The sequence below is a fragment of the Dermacentor variabilis genome, chromosome 7, assembly GCF_050947875.1.
Source record: "Dermacentor variabilis isolate Ectoservices chromosome 7, ASM5094787v1, whole genome shotgun sequence".
Taxonomy (NCBI): Eukaryota; Metazoa; Arthropoda; class Arachnida; order Ixodida; family Ixodidae; genus Dermacentor; species Dermacentor variabilis.
The window spans coordinates 33647311-33668171 of NC_134574.1; the positions used below are offsets into that span (position 1 = coordinate 33647311).

The 20861-nt window shown below is 46.4% G+C and overlaps 1 protein-coding gene across 1 annotated transcript in view; it reads left to right on the plus strand.

The window, feature by feature from the left end:
* The window catches only part of LOC142588591 (putative multidrug resistance-associated protein lethal(2)03659), a 35896-nt gene that overhangs the window by 12901 nt on the left and 2134 nt on the right, over positions 1 to 20861 (plus strand). The window contains exons 2-3 of the mRNA XM_075700427.1: positions 7199 to 7362; positions 18298 to 18492. Of these exons, the coding sequence (XP_075556542.1) occupies positions 7199 to 7362; positions 18298 to 18492 (359 nt within the window). The remainder of the gene's footprint in view (positions 1 to 7198; positions 7363 to 18297; positions 18493 to 20861) is intronic.

Here is a 20861-nt window from a genome sequence, read left to right on the forward strand (position 1 = left end):
AAAGGGAGGGCATATGCATTTAATCTGTAGAGCCGTGGTAAGCGAGAGGGACACACGTCTTTTCGGTAACAAGGTTTAGTTTATTCTGTTTAAAAGAGAGAGAAGTCAGCAGACGCGCGCCGCGCGCCGGAAGTGGCGAGGGCTTTAGAGAGAGAGGAGGAAAGAGGGAAAAGGAGCATACAGAAGTGCGGTGCGTGGGCCTAGTGCGATAGGAAAGCAGGAAACAAAGAAATCAGAAAAGGGAGCTGGCGCACGACGTTCGCCACAGCGAGTCCGATCATCTGTCCGTGTGCCTGGTGTCCAGCACTCACGAAGTTCCGCTTACGGGAGGCCCGTAACGGGAGGCTGCGGTTGCGGAGGCTGCGGCTGCGTAACGGGAAGTCCGCTTACTGAAGGCTGCGGGGGTGTTGCGCAGCTCCATCGCCGCGCCACTATATATTGCTTCCCCCTTAGAGAGAAAGCTGAAGCGACGAACGATGCTCACAATGCACAAGTGGCAGCCCAGTGAATGCGACGCAGAAGAGGTGATGAACCGCGCACTTGCAAGGCGGAGTCCGCATGTCCCGGGAAGGAAGGCACGGCAAGATAATTAAGCGCGGTTGCCTTGCTGAGTGCTGGCTTGAGTCGCTCAAGCGCGATCGTATCTCGTGTCCCGTTTACGCCGACGCCGAAGTTAGAAGGGAACCGTTCTAAAACAGGGAATGGTCCGAGGTAGTGGGGCTGAAGCGAGCCGCGCACGTGGCTGTAACACACAAAACCATGTGTGGCTGTCTGCAAGTCCGAAGTGATGTACAGTGGACGGGGTTTCTTAAAACTTGTAGGCTGCGGACGGAGGTTTCGGAAGACATCGCGAAGCTGGTCGACGTACTCGCTTGCTGTTAGAGAGGAGGCGAGGGTGTTTTCTTCGAAGAAGTCGGCTGGCAGGCGAAGCGAGGTGCCGTAAACAAGCTCTGCAGTAGCGCAGGAGAGGTCCTCTTTGAAGGCAGATCGAATTCCGAGAAGCGTGAGCGCAAGTCTGTCCACCCACATGTTAGGACAGCCGTGCGCTGAGTGCTGCTTTGAGATGGCGATGAAATCTCTCGACGAGGCCATTTGTTTGAGGGTGGTAGGAGGCAGTTCGCAGGCGTGCTGTTCCGAGAAGTTGAAGTAGCTCCGTGAAAAGGGACGATTGGAATTGCCGGCCTCGATCAGTGACAATTCTCGTTGGACAGCCAAATCGCGGTACCCAAATGGTAACAAAAGCTGCGGCGACAGTAGCTGCCGACATTTTGGAGATAGGTGTCGCTTCGGGCCTGCCGATAAAGCGGTTGACACGTGTCAGAAGATAGCGATAGCCTTGGCATTGGGGTAGCGGGTAGACGATGTCGACGTGCACAACGGAGAACCGTTCGTCGGGTTGCAAGAAAGGCTTTGGGGGGGGGAGGGGGGGAGGGTACCGCTGAACTTTTGCGCGCTGACAAGGCGCGGATGAGCGGACCCAGTCGCTGATATTTGCGTTCATACTCGGCCAGTCGAACCGTGATGAGACGAGCTTTTGGGATGCGCGAACGCCTTGGTGACAAAGAGCGTGATATGAGTCGAATATTTTCTTGCGTAAAGAGGTGGTGAGGTAAGGCCTAGATGTGCCCGTGGAGGTGTCGCAAACAATTGGCACATCTTCAAAGGTAACTGATTCAAGCTGAAGGGATGTTGACGGAGCGCAGAATCATTGGCTTGTCCTGTAGCCAATTCTTGGAGGTTGAAAGGAAATGATGTCGACATAGAGCTATTGGAGCGACTGCGTGTGATAGCATCCACTCGACTGAAGGCGTCAGCCGGTGAGTTATCAACGTCGCTGACGTGGGGTATATCAGTTCAAAACTCTGAAATGAAGGCGAGTTGGTGCACCTCACGTGAAGTGTACAATGATTAAGAGCGGCCGATTGAGTAGGTGAGGGGCTTGCGCTAAGTGAAGGTTTTGAACGAGTGGCCTTTAAGTGGGTGTCGGAAATGCCTCACGGCGAGAAATATGGCGAGCAACTCACGGCCAAAAACACTGTAGCGTGTTTGTGCGGGGGTCATGCGTTTTGAGAAAAAGGCAAGGGGCTGCCACCCACCGTTCACTTTTTGTTGCAGTACGGATCCGACCGCAGAGCTGGAGGCATCCGTCATGGGCGACAACGGATAGCTCGGCTTGGGAGGAGATAGCAGTGTGGCATCGGCCAAAGCGTGCTTGATAGAGTTGAAAGCTTCATCTGCCGTGCTGCTCCAGGTCAGTGCAGTTGACGATTGTTTGCCATAGAGCAAACGCTCGAGGGGTTCCAGCAGCATAGCACAGTTTCTAATGAACCAGCGGTGAAAGTTTACCAGGCCTAGACACTGGCGCAGCTTAGTAATTGAAGCTGGATTGGGGAACACCATGATGGCCTGCACTTTGTGAGGAAGAGGGTGGATGCCATTGTTATCGCAGCGATGGCCGAGAAAATCAAGTGACGGCACCCCGAACTCACTCTTGGCACTGTTGACAACGATACAATTTGCTGATAGGCGCTCAAAAAGCTGATGGACATGTTGGAGGTGCTCTTCGTGGGATGAGCTTGCCACAAGGAAGTCGTCAACGTAGGCAAAAACGAACGGCAGATCATGCGTGACTGTGTCGAAGAACCGTTGTGATGTCTGTTCAGCATTTCGGAGACCCAATGGCATTCTAAAAAATTTAAAGATGCTGAATGGGGTGGTAATTGCTATTTTTGGAATGTCTTCTGCTAGAGGAATTTAGTAAAATGCTCGCACCAGGTAATTTTGGAAAATACTGTAGTGCCATCCAGTGCCGACGTGAAATCTTGGATGTTAGGCAATGGGTGCCGATGCGCAATGGTATTTGCATTCAGGGATCGGTAGTCCCCACACGGCCTGCAGTCACCTGATTTCTTGGGGACCAGGTGAGCGGAGACGCCCAGCTGCTGGACGATGATCGTACGATTCCAAGTTCCAGCATGTGTTCGAAGTGTGCTCGGGCAATTTTGAGTTTGTCCGGGGCGAGTCGTCGTGGGCGAGCAAATACAGGTGGACCAGTTGTTAGGATGTGATGACGTACTTCATGCTGTACGGGTTTTGTCCAGTCGGGTGGTCGCGTGAGGTTGGGGAACTTTTGATGGAGGCAAGCAAAAGGATCGCCAGCAACTGTTCTGGTTCAGGCGACTATAGGCGAGTCACAGGAAACGACGCCATGAACAGGGAGCAACTTAGCAGTGTCCAGCAGGCGTTGGTGTTTCACATCGACCAGCAGTCCATGGTGGCCCAGTAAATCAGCGCCAGTCAGAGCACGGCGAACATCAGCGACGAGGAAAATCCAACGGTACACGTGTCGCAAGCCAAGGTTCAGGGTGAGGGACCGCGACTTGTAAACAGGTATCCTGCTACCGTTAACCGCTTGAAGATAGGAGGTCGGCGGTGTCGTTCTGCCGGAACGCTGCGCAGGAATAATGCTGACCTCCGCCCCGGTGTCCACCAGGTATAGCTGGCCTGTGGTTCTGTCCATGACATGGAATAGGTGACTTTTGTTTTGGCCCTGAGCGGTTGTTGCTATTAAAGGTTGGCCGGCTGGTTTCCCTGCCATGCGCAAGGACGGAGGCAGCGGCGCGCCTCCTTCCCGAAGCGGCGGTGACAAAAACATACCCGTGGTGGCGTTTGAGATCGGGAGCGTTCTTTCCTTGTACGCCGTGATCTACTCGAGCTGCGGTACCTTCCGTGGCGGGGTGAAGTGCGCTGACGCTCCGCAGCACAAACTAATTGTTCAAGGCGATTGCAAAGCGCGTCGGTGGGAAAAGCGGCGGAGGATGATGTTTGCAGCATGAACTCACAGTCGTGCTTGATGGTGTTACGTTGCACACCGCTGGCGTCACCACCTCCATGACTTTGTCCGTCAAGCTGGCAAGGCTGTTGAGGCCCATTACAGTGGCTGTAGCGAGTACCATCTGAACGTTTACTGGAAGGCGGTGCATGTACAGTTCCCTTAGGAGGCGGTCATCGCAGACTGTTGTGTTGCCGCTCATGAGCTGTCGCATACGGCGAAGGAGCTGGCTTGGCCGGCGGTCTCCCAAGTCCTCCTCGGAGAGCAACTGCTCTATGCAGGCGGGCTCGCTGCAGTGTGGTTGCGGGCTCGAGAAGTGCAGCCTTGAGATCGCTGTATGGAGTGGCGGGAAGCGGTCCAGAAAGCAGTGCGTCGGAAACTTCTACAGCAGTAGGCGACAGTGCAGAAAAAACTAGGCGGTACTTGCGTTGTTCCGTGCGAATGCCAGAGCGAACAAATTGTGATTTCGCTTGAAGAAACCAAACTGCAGGGTTGCGGTCCGAGTATGGTGGGAGTCGGATGGAAACCGCGGAGACGTCTTGTTGCTCGGTCGTGCCCGTAGGTTGAGTGTCTGGTTGCATCTCGTTGCTGTGTATGGCTCCACAATAACTTCGGCAGTGCCGCGAAGTAAACTACGGGTCACCACTTCGTAGAGCCGTGGTAAACGAGATGGTCACATGTCTTTTCGGTAACAAGGTCTAGTTTATTCTGTTTAAAACAGAGAATTGAGCGGGCGCCAGCAACACGCCAGAAGTGGCGAGGGCTTTAGAAAGAGAGGAGAAAAGAGGGAAAAGGAGCCTACAGAAGCGCAGTGCATGGACCTAGTGCAGAAGGAAAGCAGTAAACAAAGTAATCAGAAAAGTGAGCTCGCTCACGACGTTCGGCACAGCGAGTCGGATCATGTGTCCGTGTGCCTGGTGTCCAGCACTCACGAAGGTCCACTTACGGGAGGCCCGCTGGACGCCCCGTGAAGTTGTTTATGGCTGCGGAGTGGTGCGCAGCTCCATCGCCGCGCCACTACAAATCGTTATGATTCCCTGCTAGGGCCGCCGCATTGAACAACGAAGCATACTGATAACGAGAAATGCTGCTTCCAACACGTAACCATAGCTCACAAGAACGGAAAAAATGAAACAGTGGACGTGAGGAGAGCATTAAATATATTTCTAGCAGCCATTCACAGTAACCATTAGCAAGAACAAGCAGTTATGAAATATTTTATAAATGGTTTGAAGTGAGACACCCCACACAAGTAAACAAAGTGCCGTCAATAAGTGGCAGACTAATGCAATGCAAAAGAAGAAGCAAATTAGAAGAGAAAACTTGTACAACACAAAGAGGAGTGCTTTGCTTCTTGAGGGTAAGACTAATTGCAAAATTAGAAACATACCGAGGCAAATATTCGCAACATGATGAGGCATACGTCTGCTGCAGCGAAAATTCGGTGACTACTCAGCGCATCCTTATGCAATGCGAGTGTATTTAACCTGTTAGAGCCATTATTAACGCCCTTCTCCCAGGAGCACTTGGATTTAAAGTAGATGGAAGCATCGACCACTCAACAGTAATGATAAGCGAGAGGTTTACAGCCATATAGGTGAGTACAAGGTAGCTATAGAAGCTTAAGGAAAAAGAAAAGATTAATAAACGATTTAAAAAGACTGCTAAGGCGATGTATGCAAAATACTTGAATGAGAGGCGTGTATAGCATACTTGAATAACTCAAATAAGCACGGTGACTATTCCTCAGCACCTTATTATAAAGGGGCCCTGAACCAGCGCTTCTTATCGAGGTGTAGAAATTATTTTAAATTAAAACTGCTATGTGAGAAATACTTCGCTGGATAAAGTACTACAATGCATTCAGCAGAAGCGGAATTATTGGCAATCGAACACGCGGTTTGCGGTGCGTCCGCTCCTTCAACACCTTTTACTGTGAAGGAGGAGCGGGGCTTCTTCTTAACGCTTCGCCTACAGAACGCGCGCCACAGGTAAGCCAAACGCTGTTGTCTTTGAAAACCACAGTGCGCCCAGGACATGACTCGCCGTAGCGGCTGCGGCATCTACGCAACCTAGAAGACCGCAGCTACATGCAACCATTGTGCGTATGAGCAGCGCTTGCTTTATGCACTACAGTGCTTCATTGCGTGCTCGCGCTCCTACGTTCCAGTCAGACCGGGCTAAGTGGTGCGGACCGGCTTTCTCTTTGACGAGCGTGGCCGACGGATGGTTGCCTCATCCAACTTGCGTATTTTTGGTGCGCTATCAGCGAGTCTGCCAAGACGTCTAACCAGGATCAGCCAGTTATGAGCGCGCACTGTCAAGCACGCGTGTGGTCTGACCTTAAGTATCGCGTGATTCGAGGCTAGTTGACCGTTCAAACCTAGTCGAAGTTAGCGGGACTCACCGAGTACGACACCAATAAGCTGGGTGGCCAATTCTTAATGTTTCCGCAGATAGCTGCGGCCGAGCGTACGCGACCAGACGATAGTCGGCTTCTTCCGGTAGTACGTAATTCTTATCGAAAGTCGGAAGCAGATTTTCGCTTACTTCAAACTGTTTATTAAACTTCGTCAATAAATATACACAGTAATGGTAGGAAGAAGCCCACAGATGCAGACAGCCTTCTCTCTTGAAGTCCGCCCGCTACTGGCTAATTGCAGCCGCCTATGGGATCCCCGATATTACGAAACAAAGCGCCCATAAAGGTGTGAGGAGCAGGCTTATGTTGAAAAGACAACCTTTGAAAGAAATATGAGTTCGCTCTCCGCTTTCAGAGCTCCACACTCGACGCACGACTGTAAAACTTGGCTGCGATATTCACAGAGTTTTTTCAGCAAGATCAGGGGGTGGTTCAGAACTCTTTGAAAGGAGATGCCAATAAATCATCATTGCGTAGAGATTCTGCTTTCATCTCGTTTATGGACGCTGTGTAATCGGAAGTATTTCAGAAGTTTTCAACAATCACTTTTTTTAACTTCTATGTGCCCTTTCTTTACGAGCTCAGCCGTAGGTAGCTCAGGGGTTAACACAATCGATGCCACCAAGCCATTTGTTCTGGGAGCACGGCCGGCTGCCGTGGATGCGTCAATATTTCGTTCTGTGGCTGAACTTCACGTCGCGGTGATCTCTGACCCTGTCGGCCACGTTCCGAAGGAACCTAATGAAATAGAACGCACGGAACATTGGGCTGAGAATATTCTACAAAGTTGAATATACTCTGTAGAATATTCAGCTGGCCAAGATCATTACGGAGCCTTACGACATCCCTGGTATCATTTTGTTATATTAAATCAAATCAGTTGGCTGTACATTAACTTCGCACCGTCGCATGTACTATGCTTGTGTGACCGTTTGTGGCACTAGGATCCATGCCTGATGCGCGGCCCCTTGCGGGAAGTCCTGGATCCCTCGTGTGCCTGCTCCGACGAGGAAGTCAGGAGGGCGCTGGAGAAAGTCCACCTCACCGACCTTGCCGGGCAGCCCCAGAACATATTCATGGAAGTGTGCGAAGGCGGCAGCAACCTCAGGTGCTGAGCCACTTTGGTATCTTCTCATGGGCGCCAAATATGTTGTTGGCACCTTCCGCGCTACTCTCAAAACAGTGTAGCTGGCACACAAAGGCCAACGCTCACTATTATGTCAAGACTGTCAAATGAGTGTTACTTTTTTTGGCCGCTTAGGCACTTCCTGTAGTAGCTCAGTGGCAATGGTGTGGTGATTCTGAGCACGACGTCACGGGTTTCAGCCCGGCCGTGGCCGCTGTGGGCTCATAGAGCGCAATGAAAAAAAAAAACAGCAGGTACGCCATACATTTGCTGTATGTCAAGTAACGCCAGGTCGTCGAAATTAATCAGGAATCCAACACTATGGTGTGATTCATAATTGTGCCATAATTTTCCCTCGTAGAACCCCTAAACGTTATTAATTCTGAGCAGCCTTGCTAGGACCGAGTGCCTGTTCAAGAGGAGCCAGTGCTATCTTTTAAGAACAAATATGTCCACGACATTGTAATCTTGGTTTTAGTTGCTCTACTGCTATTTGTAGCGCTTTGTTGCGTATGGAGTTGAACAAGTGAAACGATATGCTCTAACGCAACTGGTGAATGAACTACGGGACAATGAATCGGGCTCATCATCGATAGAGGCAGGCCGCCAGTTAGAAGCACAGAGTGGCAGCATGCGTTTTATCTTCCATGCCTGGCGCAGGTTCGGTCTAAGGAGTTCCCACAAGTCTTATTTTTCATCAATGCAATATGTTCCACGGAAATAGCGTGTAGTGTATAAAACGAATACCCCTAATCCATATAAAAAATCCACCTGAATAGTGACCACATAAACTGCTGCCGCATGACAAAGAGCACGCTACTAAATAAGCGATGAATAGAAAAAGGTAAGCATCTAGCTACAGAGCTTTCAAGATATTTTCGTTCACTTGTCGTGCTTCAACACCTGCTGCGCCTAACATCTTGCATGGTATTGTCACTGAAATGAAATGAAATGAAGCGTGCAGTGTTGGGTGCAGCGAATAAAGTAAACAATTTCAATGTTTCCAACAGCGTTTTGATGTGGAGTCTATTCCGCATTCCAGTTCACGGACGGGCGCAAATTTTGCCAATTGTCACTGTGTTGGGAAAAAAGTTTAATTTATTGTTTTCTGTCTCGGACGACATCAGGAGTATTCCATAAATTATGTTATCGCTGCTAGTTTTCGTTACAGTTAACAGGTTCCTCCAATATGTATTGTGCCTAAGAGCATGCGTTGTTTGCATCTGCGGTTCACCTTTCACGCATCTGGGAATCTGGTATCGCTTGATTTGCGCTTTGTGAACGCGGACGAGGTCAGAAATTGTGGGCAGCTAAATTAAAAGATTTCAGCGCAAGTGCTATGACAAACGCGGTTTTTTCCTTCGTTACCACACAGTGATTATTAAATCGCTAGCCGTGTTTGTGACCTCCATGTATGCACCTGCCAAGAACAGCGTCCAATTTATATGCTCCAATTTATATGCCTTCGCTGACACGCTAAGTTGCAAACTAAGTGCATTTTCGCATTTGCTTCATTCGTCACAATTTTCCTTTGTCGAGTAGCATGCACATATCCCGTACGGAGCAGTTCAAATAATTTCAACCTCGCCAAAGGCAAATAACAAGACAGGAAAGTACCCAAAGTTTGAAATTAGTGCTGGATGTGGGACTGTTTGGTGGCATTCTTTTCTTGTAGGTTTTCAAGCGTGAATTTCCCGTTGCATCTTGAAGCTTATCTTACCTCCCTTAATAAATTTGACGTGCCAACTGTGTAGGCTATTTTAATGAATTTCCTACGATAGCATTCACTCCATGACTTGAATAAAAAGCGTCGTCAATTTGTTTTCGAATATTTCATGCACGTTAAGTTGCATCTCTTCTCTGATGGAGCATCTTATTCCCGTTGACAGAAACTACTAAACCTTGAATATGCTGCGGAGCTTATTGCACCTATATTAACATTTGATTTGAGCGGTAATTAACTCTACAGTTATAAAATATTGGCAACGCTCCTTAATCCACTATCATCTAAAACACGTGCTACAATGCAAAAAACAGGCAAACACCCTCTTCTTCTGTAGATGAAACAATATAAGTTGGCACGTTGGCACGTTAAAAGAAAGTAAATCAAAACTGTCTAGAGATGTCAGCTAGTTGCATCTCGTTCTGTGAATCTTAAAATCTTTCAAGTGTATACGGTTCTTGCATGTCCACAGGTAATCAAGTGTGCGGAAACATACAGGCCTTACATGTTTCTAATAACAGTTTCCAAGAAGTTCGTCAACACATTTATTTGCACGTGAACCCACATAACGATATCCTCTGTGATTAATACCTTTCTAAGTAATGAAGTACCGGGCTACTTGCAAGAACATATCACCCCGGGATTTATAAAAGAAGAATGCACAATCTGTAGTTTATTGAATAAAGGGCCCGCAACTTCTAGTTTGTAATGACACACCTATTGAGAGCTTTAACTACATACGCGTGAAAAGAGAACAAATATGTGTGCAAGCAAACTGTACTTCGATGACGCCCTAATAAGCTCTAGACAGCATAGCACACTTTCTTAACCAATCTAGCCTCTCGCTATCTGATAGGTCAGCTTACAACGACATCGGAAATAGGACTAGAATAAAGAAGTACCCCATATTGCACGTTTTGCTTCGCATATCTAGAGAATTATACCCGCAGGTCAACATCCGCAAACCATCAGCTAGTTTAAGACCAACACGGCATTGTCAGCACGTGGGTGAAACAATTATGTCATGCCTGAACACAAATTCTACATGTTGTGCAAATAATAATCTTGAAATCATAGGGTGTGGACGAGCGGATAGTATAAAATATCGCTGATGCTACACTTGTGTCCAAGTCATTGTACGATATGAATTACTAACAGCACAGAAGAAAGACAACTCATCGAATACAGGCGTCGGGTTCTGACCGGCATTTCCAACTTTACCATGCTAGAAGACCTCTACGGGAAAGGAGCAAACGAACATGCACCTTGATCGAGTAGAGCTGCAGCCTGCGGCAGAAATTCTTTGCCTCAAGAGCTCGGCACTTCATCGCAAGGTACTATGCCAGCGAGTATATGAGATGCAAACATGACTTCTGCTCCATTCAGAAACACAAGCACAGGAGCACCTGAACTAGAAACATAACAGGCCAATGCCGTGTAATAGGGGGGTAAAGAATTACGCCAGGAGATTTTATGCAACTTCCCAACACATAGGAGATTGCTAATCATGAAAACACAAACAAACGTCAGGCGCATATAGCACACTGATGTGGCAATAACGCTGTAACAGTAATATTACGCTACATAAAATTAAATGCCATACAAGTAGCAACCATTCCAGCACATCGTACACCCCGAAAAGCTGAACTGAAAGCAATCAAATCAGCACTATCAGTGCAAATTTGCAGATTACAACATCATGCCTGCGTGCATGGATTCACCAGAAACTGCCAGGGCCTCCACATCACACAAGATTCTAGGAGAAGAGGGAGATCTACACGTGACCTACAAGCAAGTGGCCAAGAAAATAGATTAAAGGATGTATAGCCTTGCATTCTAGGACAAAAACGGGCTCAAGAGCCCGACATCAGAAATGAAAGTTGAACGAGTTGGTGTGCATTTATTATTAATTACAGTGCAAGAAATAGACAACGGACCAGAACGAAGCACCATGTGCGTTCACTTCGTTCTTGTCTATTGTCTTTACGTTGCGCTGTAGATAATGAATTCATGCGGCGGTACAGGAGAAGAATGATGCCCCCGCCTAAGGCCCTAACTTCAAATCCAAATCTATGCGCACACACACATAGCTGTTGCAGCGGCGCATTACATGAAGCCAGTAGTAACAGGATGGCAGTAGAGAGAGATGAGGGCTAACTTCCAACCAAGATTTATTCTGGAGATACGGCGGTTTGTAAACTATCAAAAGAAAGAGAGCAAGAAAGCCAGGTAAAAATTGTTGCTTGATGCAAACAGTCAAATGAACAGAATACAAATAAAAATTCCAAGTGCAGGGAACAAAATACATAACAATTGCCAATCGGGCATGGCAGCGCATTCCAGGAAACCCGGTTATATTTCCAATAGAAAAACTGACAGCTTGCTTATGCAAGCTGACATACCAATCAAACTCTCTCATCGTTCATAAGAGGTCACTTTAGTTTGCTTCAAAAACGAATAACATTGCCTACACTGAGCGGTTTCTATTATCTAATTGGCTGAGAAGAGGCGAGGAGCTCACTCTAGTGTAGAGGGGTTCAATGGGGCCGTGCCAGTGCACTGAAAATCGACAATCGGAGGCAGAGGCTGGTGCTGGCGTCTGCGATTGGTCCGCTTCCCATTACACAGGTTGCAGGGGCTGGTCGAAAATTGTGGCGGCATGCGACTGAAGCTTAAAAATGACGCTAAAATGGATCCTCTGAAAAGAAGAGTTGGCAGAATGAGGTCGTAAATGAGCCTAAAGTGCTCGAAAACGTTACACGGCCACGCAAATAGGTTTTTTATATGCGCAAATAAACCCATGCTTTCCGGCAGATGCGAGTAGCCAGTGCCTCAGCGATCGGCGGCAGCCATCTTTTGCTACTTTCGAAACGGGGTAGCCTACGGCTATTCATAAGAAAATTCAGTTTTTTCGGCATATTAATGCACCTTTAACACGTACACGTCACTTTGACACGGTGAGTTTTTGCGGTTTTGTGACATCGCGTGACAGGCAGGTGAAGTGGGTCCTGCTCAAAAACTTTTGACCAATAGCCGAGGGCTAATGGCGAAAAGGCGTCGAATCAGAAATAAGTATTTTTCTTTTGTTAGGTCCAGTTATGCTTAATCAGCGTGTACACCTCATATCAGGTGGGGAGCTATCGCGGTATTCGTGATTTCGCGTGGCAGACAGGTGAAATGGGGCTGGTCCAAAAGAGTTTTTGACCAATCGCGGAGGGCTCATTGCAGAATTGCAATAGAAAAGTTTGTAATAGATTTACGTTATAGCACCCCAGTTTTGCAGAAACAAGATCTGTCGTCGGCAAATAATAGGATATTTGAGGAGGCACGATGAGGGGGGCAAGTCGCTCATATGAAACAGAAGAAAACGAGACGTGGGATGTAAACCCTGCCACGCGCCAGAATGAACAAGCCGATACGAGCCATAAACGACCGAAAAAAATTACGAACCTTGCGAGTAGTTTTTGTTCAATTCTTTGTTTCCTTGGTCTGAAAAAAAAATATTCTGTTCTTCGAATGAACCAGTACAGGCTACAAAATCGAGTACCAGGCTGATTGAACCTGCTGCGATATGTTTCTCTTTTTGTGAGATCCCGCTGTCCGTGAGCCTTTGGCGTCCTCTGTTCCTTATTTGGGCACACGTTGAATTTGCATATAACACCCGTAGCTGCACTACTGATTTCGTGCCACTCATATTTTGTTGAACTTTTGATTCTAGCTATAAGCGGGAACTCTTAGCAACAGCGAGGATTTAATGAGCCACTTGTACTGTTCCCTGTATTACACTAAGTGTGTGTTATTTTAGTGTTTAAGCACTTTCTTTTGTGTTTTCTTTCTCCGGATGCATGTGTGCCACGCACTGCTGTCCTTGGCTTGAGAATGTTCTCGATGTTTCCTCCTGCATGCACCTATAACAAGTTGAAGCTAAACATTTCGACAGAATCACCTGTCTGATTTGGAAAATTCATTAGGAGTTTGAGAGTGACTTCAACCAAATCAGCTAATTTTATTACACCGAGGTTTCGGAGCCCATTCCGCTCCATCTTAAGGGCATATTTTTCGGCGAAGCCGGTGTGTAGCTTTTAAACGGTCCTTCGTAAAAAAAGGAGGGGGGAGCACGGAAGGTGGGGGCACACTTGACCGGGAACGTTTTCATGACAGGCGGGAATAGGCGAAAGGGTGCGATGGCTGTGGCGGTGCTGGTCGGCTGGGGTGACAGAGGCTGGGGGCGCTTGACCCGCGAGAATACCGTTGAAATGTTTGCCGAGGGGGGGGGGGGGAAGGCGAGGGGCGCAGATCTTTTGCTATTGGTGACCTATACCAGGGATCTACCTGGCTGGGCGTCCTTTAGGGTATGCACAGAGGGTAGCTTGCCCTTTACGTGGTTTATTTTACCCCCCTTATTCTTAAAGAGTCCAGTAGCAGTCTTTTTCTCACGAGTTCCTTTCTATTTGAAAGATTTGGGTTTCTTAGACAGCAATGTTGTGGTCGACGTCTTCAGTATGCTCGGCTGTGGTGGCGCTGAGTATTCGGTTGAATCCTTTGACGTCATTGTCATGTTCTCTCATTCTTTCTTTCAGATTTTTGCTTTCTCCATGTTCCTCGGCGGATAGTCGGCACACATCACTTGATAGACGACGCCTTGGGCTTTTTCTTTTGGTGGATGGTCTTTCCGTGTTGTGAGGAGAATATTAAAGTGTTTATCGGTTTGTACACAACTTTGAGGATCTCTTTTTTTTCAATTTCCCTTTGACGTATGGAATAGAAAATCGTTTCCGGGATAGCTGGAAAGTCAATGGTTGAAGACCCTATAGTTCTTTCTCTTTTTTTTTTTTTGTTGTCGGGCAGCTTTTTGAATGAAGTCCATTCTTTAGCGCTTCCCTTAGGTTCGTTCAGAACCGTTCTGCATTCTTTATTTTGATCTGCTTTCAATGAGCAATGCGTTTCGGCTCTTTGGGTAATAAATTTACAGCATACGCCTTCCTTTTTACCGGGTGGTTTGATTGGTTGGAAGTGAAGGTAGCTCCACGTGTGGGTTGGTTTGCGGTTGACAGAAAATTTGAGAATACCGTCTGTTCGTGTAACTTGTACATCTAGCAATGGGAGTGATCAGTTTTTTTCGCGCTCATATGTGAACTGTATATCCTGTTCTATAGAATTTAGGTGGAACTGCAGGTTTTGGACTTGCCCTGACTTCACTATGCAGAAGCAATTAACCATGTACCTGAGGCAAACAATTCGTTTCGGTGAAAAAGTACTAAGAGCTCTTTCGTCGATACTATCCACAGTCAAGTTAGCCGTGGTAACGGAAAAAGAGTCCTCTCACCTGCCTGTTGTAGCTGCCTCGGAAGGTGAAGTAGGTATTTGACCGGCACGGCTCGAGAAGGCTGCAGATCTCTTCTACAATTAAGAGGGTTCCCTCGTTGAGTGTATCGCCGCGTTCCAGGGCAACGCTAGTTGCGGATATAGCCAACTAAATGAGTACCCTGATTAACAGCGAGATTACTGCAAAAGGGACCAAGTATTCTTCATTTTCGATATGTACTTTTGATGTGGGCATGATGAAGTTCTCGGAGTCGCGCACGTGGGGTGCTGTCCTTCTGGTGAGTGGTGATATAATGTAGCGCAAGTATGTGGGTAGTCAACACAGTGGGGAGCACCAAAAGGCTATGATTGTCCGTAACGAGATTGCGGGTTTATGGAGCTGTGGCAAGCTGTAAACAGTTTGGGCGGTTCCGTTCCTACACATTCACTTTAGGTAGAGATTTCGAGAATTCTGGTGGCTTAGTCTTAGTCAGTACAGATTGGATTCTAGTGGTGGGGTCCTTTTCGTTGTTTCTCGTAGTATTGGCTGTTAAGAAGGGCGGACGCCACTTCCTCGTATTCCTGTACGTTCAAAACAACCGTTTGGATGCCCTTGGCCGTCGATATGATTAGAATGCTTGTATTTTCTTCCAGTATTCTCAGTGCCCTTATTTCGTGCCCTTATTCCATTCTCTTGTGCGGTTCTTACTGGACCTTATTATTTCAAGTGCTCTAAGCATGACCTGTTCAGCACTTTCCCGTACTTTGGGAAAGGGCGGCGATTGTCTTCGAGAAGTGTGGGTTATATGTGGTAAAAGTGAATTTGTGACCTTTTGCCAGGATTTAGGTTGCTTCTGTTGTAACTGCTCGTTCATAAATTGGTTACAGTGTTTTTGTTTAACACTCCTGATCTTTTGGTTTGGTTGATTAGAGGAGAGAGTTTCTTCTTTTGCGTTTCACTGGGTCTCATTTGCTCTGAGGACGCAAATATTTTTCCACTGAATGAACTTATGAAAAGAGATGGAGTTCCTGGTGTTCGAGCTGTGTTCTCGAGAAGAACGCGTCGACTTTTTTCCGGTGATTCGGAATAGGTCAACGCGTTCTTTGGCAGAAGACAGCTCGAACACTAAGTACCCCATCTCTGTTCATCAAGTGATTCTTTTGCAAAGGCGATAGGCTCCTCAGAGGAAATGAAACACCGTGAAATTCAGAAGAAACTCTTTTCTCTAATTACCGCAACAGATAAATCAGGAGTTTTAAACAAATAAGGAGTAACCACTTTATCATAGAAAAAACTCACGACAGAAGAAACTTCAAACCTTGCAAAATGTCACAAATTCAATGTTACCGCATATAACCAAACTCCTCTCTTTCAAGGAGGATCACCCTATTCTCGGGTCGCCGTCGTAGCGTCTGCGGCCGAACCACCGAGAAACGAAAGTGACGCCGGAGTTCACACTCTGCCATCTCTTCAAACGCATTTCGCACCTCCACGTGCTCTACTTCCTCCTCGAGAAACGACAACGCAACAACTGCAGCTCCCATTGCAAGCGCCATTTTCTCGAATTAGACATTTAATTGAACCCAAACATGCCACTCTGTACCACTCTAGTTGTTGAAGGCGCCGAGACCCACACGTCTTGCTGCAGACGCTGGCTTATTCTCTTGCATATGAAAAACACGGAGGGGAAACCATATGGATATCTAGAGGTCTCCCAGCTAACTTGGCGAATCTGGTAAAAAACGAAACAGACAGGCACGAAGTACGATTATAAGGGCCACGGCGATCGATTGTTAGTCCTCTTCCATGATCGAGACATATTTGTATGCTTATTATGCAGGAAACTAGAGAACATCAATTGCATATAGAGAATAACTAATTCTATTGTAAGTTTTAGTTTTAGAATGCAATCGGTGCCTTCCGATGGGATAGCTTATAGCTTCTGCGCTGTACTAGCAGCGCACGAATTACGCAGTGCAACGTCATTTCTCGCCGAACGCAATGCCAGCAATCCCAAAGTCAGTTCAAATAATATAACTTACTGAAACTGGTTTTATATAATGGCATGATAAAATCAGAGGGCTCGCTTAAGAGGAAGATTTACCTCGGGTCTAACTCCGATACCTGCTATTCAAATACATGTAAACCCCGAAATGCTTTTCAGACGTAACCCCTCGAGCAATTTTGATGAACTGCAATGCGTTCGACATAAATATTAAGTTCTAGTGACTGTTTGCAGCGGAATTATTATTTAGGTGCCTTGGAATTCCTTAGAAATATTGCCAAAATGCGTAAATTAAAAGAAATAGAAGCGCCAAATCGATACTGTGCATTAAGAACAGATATCGTGGTTCTGTAAATTGCATCCATTAGAGCGACCAAATCGCGTAAATTACATATTTAAAAAAGTGCGTTTATTTGAATGTTTATAAGGATTCTGCAAACATCCTACTAATGAATAACGAGTGGTGAAATTGAGACCCATGTATAATTAATCAATTGTGTCCGCATTAGATGTACTATCAGATAGAATTGATAGTATTTCGATGTAACTTCTGACTGCTGAGTTACCCAGTCCTAAACTTGACAATTTTGGTTTTTGTAACTTTTGCTATGTTAAAAAAATTTATAAAGATAAATGATGACATAAATAAGAAAAACCTTCAAGCAATCGCTACATTTATGGTTTTTCTTTTAAATGCAGCAGACTTCACCAATTGTGGTGCAGTAATGGCCGAGAAAGACCGTTGCCCCATTCCCACATATTATATCGAAGGCCCAGTTGAATCTTCCTCTTAAGTGCAGATATCGAAACTTGTGGACATAAAATGGGTCTCCTCTCAAGTGTGCTCTTTGTCCCTTACGACAGTGAACACTCATATGAGCACACACGGTTGAGTAGTAACAGCAGTCCTGAGCATGCATTGATCGTGTCGACCTAAGCCTGCTGCTTAAAGACATCTTGCGTATCGCTCCTCGCTAGAAAAGCGGAACACTAGGCAAGCGTAACGCCTCGCGCCTTTTCTCAATGGCCGTCTACACAGCGCGGCTAACTGAAGAAAGAACACATTTAAAAAATAAAATCATATAAAAAATTTTGGTATCAGATGGTGTTTCATCGACATACAAAAACTCATCATCAGCAGCAGCAGCAGCAGCAGCAGCCGCAGCAGCCTATTTTATCTTCACTGCAGGACGATCTCCTATTCCAACTTGCACCGGCGAATTTCCTAATTTCATCGCCCCACCTAGTCTTTTGCCGTCCTAGAGTTGGCACCCATTCATTAACCCTAATTTAACACTACCTATTTGAAAATTTATTCTGTAGAATTTGTTTATGTGGTAATACGTTTTTACGTCTTTGATTGGTTAAATTTTTTTGATGGGTCACCGATTACATTTGTCCTACTGCCCAGGAATACCGAGCTCATTACCACAAAACCTAGATCTGCCAAAGATGTTTTCAAATAAGTTGTTCATATTGCTACGGGGTAGTATTCCCAATGACGAAGAGCCGAGTAGGAAGAAGACGAAGACGATGATTGGAAGCTAGCGCGGGCTGTTGCCTCTTGGTCAAGTGCGGCGTATTGCCTTGTAAATATACTTGTAAATAGCTTTTCGTCGGCGTCTTCCTACGTAACAATATGAAGTAAATTCATCTTGTTAACTACATCTTTCTATTCAGACAGCGAGAAATCCAGTTTCATTAGCTTTAATGCCCTTGTAGTTACGAAGCGCCCAGCGGAAGACCACCGAAACAGGGCGCAGACGTCTCGCACACCTCATTACCTGAATACCTGAAGATTAAGCTTTTATTAGAGGATCAGCCGTATTGGATCCAGCACACAGTGCGCTCACTACGTGAACGTGTTCTCTCTATGTGCCCCAGTGCCGGACAGAGACAGCTGGTTTGTCTCGCAAGGGCCCTGCTGCGAAAACCGCGGATTCTGGTCCTGGACGAAGCCACGTCGCACATGGACGGCGACACGGACAGGCTGGTACAGAGGGCATTGCGAGAGGGCTTCAGGGAGAGCACGATGCTCACCATCGCGCACAGGCTGGACACCGTGCTGGATCACGACAGGTATGGAGCATCGAGCTCATTACCCGCGCTTCCTGCTCAATATTGATTCTATAGGAGCACACATGTCATACAAATACCAATAAATGAACACTGCAGACAGGCTTCTCAAGTTCTTTATGTAACTGAAAGGCACAAAGGTAAAAAAAGTTAACGGTGGGGTTTTAAGTGCCAAAACCAAGATCTCATTAGGAGGCACGCCGGAGTGAGGGACTCCGCAAATTTGGACCACCTGGGAATATTTAACGTCGACCTAAATCAAAGCACACCGATGCTTTCGCATTTCGCCGCCATGGTACTGCGGCCGCCATGGTCTGGATTCGATCGCGCGACCTCCTGCTTAGTATCCACACATCTTAGCCGTGATCCAACCACGGCGGGTACAGCGAAACAAAGAACGCAGCATTGATATGCGACCAGCATACGACCTATCTTATCGTTTAAAGTACATTCGCTGTTAAAAATGTTAGTAACACATTAGAACGTACTTGAATGTCTAAGACTTTCTACGGGTTACTAAGTGCTTACGAACCTGTGAGTACTGATAGAAACGCACAGTGGATGCAGTTGCTATGTTACCGAAAGCACTTATATTCAACTTAAGCAATGTAAAGAAATGGGAAGAAACAATTTTTTAGAGAGGGCTATCAAAAATGTCGACTTCACTGCTGAGGTTAGAAAAGAATAAAGGAGTACATATCAATGAGCACTGAATACACCTAAACAAGCCGCAAGAACATACTCAAATAGAGCGAGGAAAGTACAGTATAGTACAAGTTACACTCATCCTTTCTGCACGGGGAAAACACGCACAAATCCTTTCATGTTCACACAGTGTACGCAGCATTACTATTTGCACACACGTCTGATAGCTAAAAGAACGCGGCCGCCAAAGGGAAACGTCGAGAACAAGCACTAGGTGCAATCAGTGGTGTGTTAGTTGTTTCATACAGTCATTTTAAGCCTTGCATAACGCATACCTTTAAGTTGCTTCATAAATATAACATTTGACACTGTATTCATGCAAAGTACCTAGGTAAAAACTGTTTCAATCGCTGTTCCCGATATTAAGCCAGTAAAAGCGATACGCGGCTTCAGGACCACCCTAAGTTGTTGCCACCTTTCTGTGCGTGCACTTGTTGTGATGGTGATGCATGATCCGTTATTCCTATTACAATTTTTCGTTTGCTTTTACATAATTCAGCTATCGTGCTTATTAAATGCCCCACACTGTGGGGCGCAAGAAACGCTACGTCCTGATAGTTTTAGCGTAGTTGTAACTTGCATATACTGTCCATCTAAATAGATATTTTTATTTGCTGCATCTTAACAGCTAAGGAGTGCACGCCTCCGTACTTTATCGAAGAATCGAACGGGTATAGCGCGGCTCGAACACGCTTCCAGAGGACAAGCACACAATCTGAAGTGCGACTCGATTTCGGAAGAGGCAAAAGCCGAGGCGAAACCACGCTAGGCCAGCAAAACTTCGCATCGAAGCCAAACTAGAGCAATAGCTTAAAGTGTAGCGTATACCGAAAGCTTCCCGCGCCTCCAGGCAAAACGACGCTGGAGAGTTCATTTGTGCGCAAGAAGGCAGGAGCATAAACATCGATGCACCGTCGATACCCTCCGTTGACGACAACGGTGAAGTCGCGACGCGGTGTTATAGTCAAGAAACCGGAAATGCTCTCAGTCCTGACGACAGCTCCGACAACAGGACTCAGATAGCACTTGACGTAGAATAGAAGCGATCGAAAACAAGGAGCCGAACGCAAGACGCGCTTGAAATCCTCGTCTGGCACATGGCACGAGAGCCCAAGAACAGCACGATGAACACAGACTCACGCCTACTTGTGTCTTTGTCTTGTTGCGCTGCTCTAGTACTTCGTGATGCCGTAACAGTAAGCCCGCATTGTAACCTCTGTTCCTCTGAAAACAAAACTAAAAAGATTTGAATTGGTTTATATGCATTTCTGCATCAAAAGTGCGGACAATTTGGAATGGAAGTTCTCAAGGATGCATGGATTTATACCGGAAACAAATTACCAGCCCGGAACTAAGAACGGGTAAATTTGTTTCTTGATTGCCTAAGTGAAAAGGAGTAACCACCTCCAAATAAATGGCACCAGGATATCTTGGAATCAAATAAAATTGCGAAATTTACTTCAAAAAATCTACTTTCTGTGAATGAAATATTTCTCACAGATTATTCCTAATTATACATTTACGCTTCCCAACATATAATTAGGATGCATTTATTGTGAGGCTTGGCGACTTAAGTGTACGCGAACCACAGATGTGGTCTACAAAAACCGTATTAATCCAGTAGGATCATTAAGTGTAGCTGTATTTTCTTTACGTATTTTATTTAC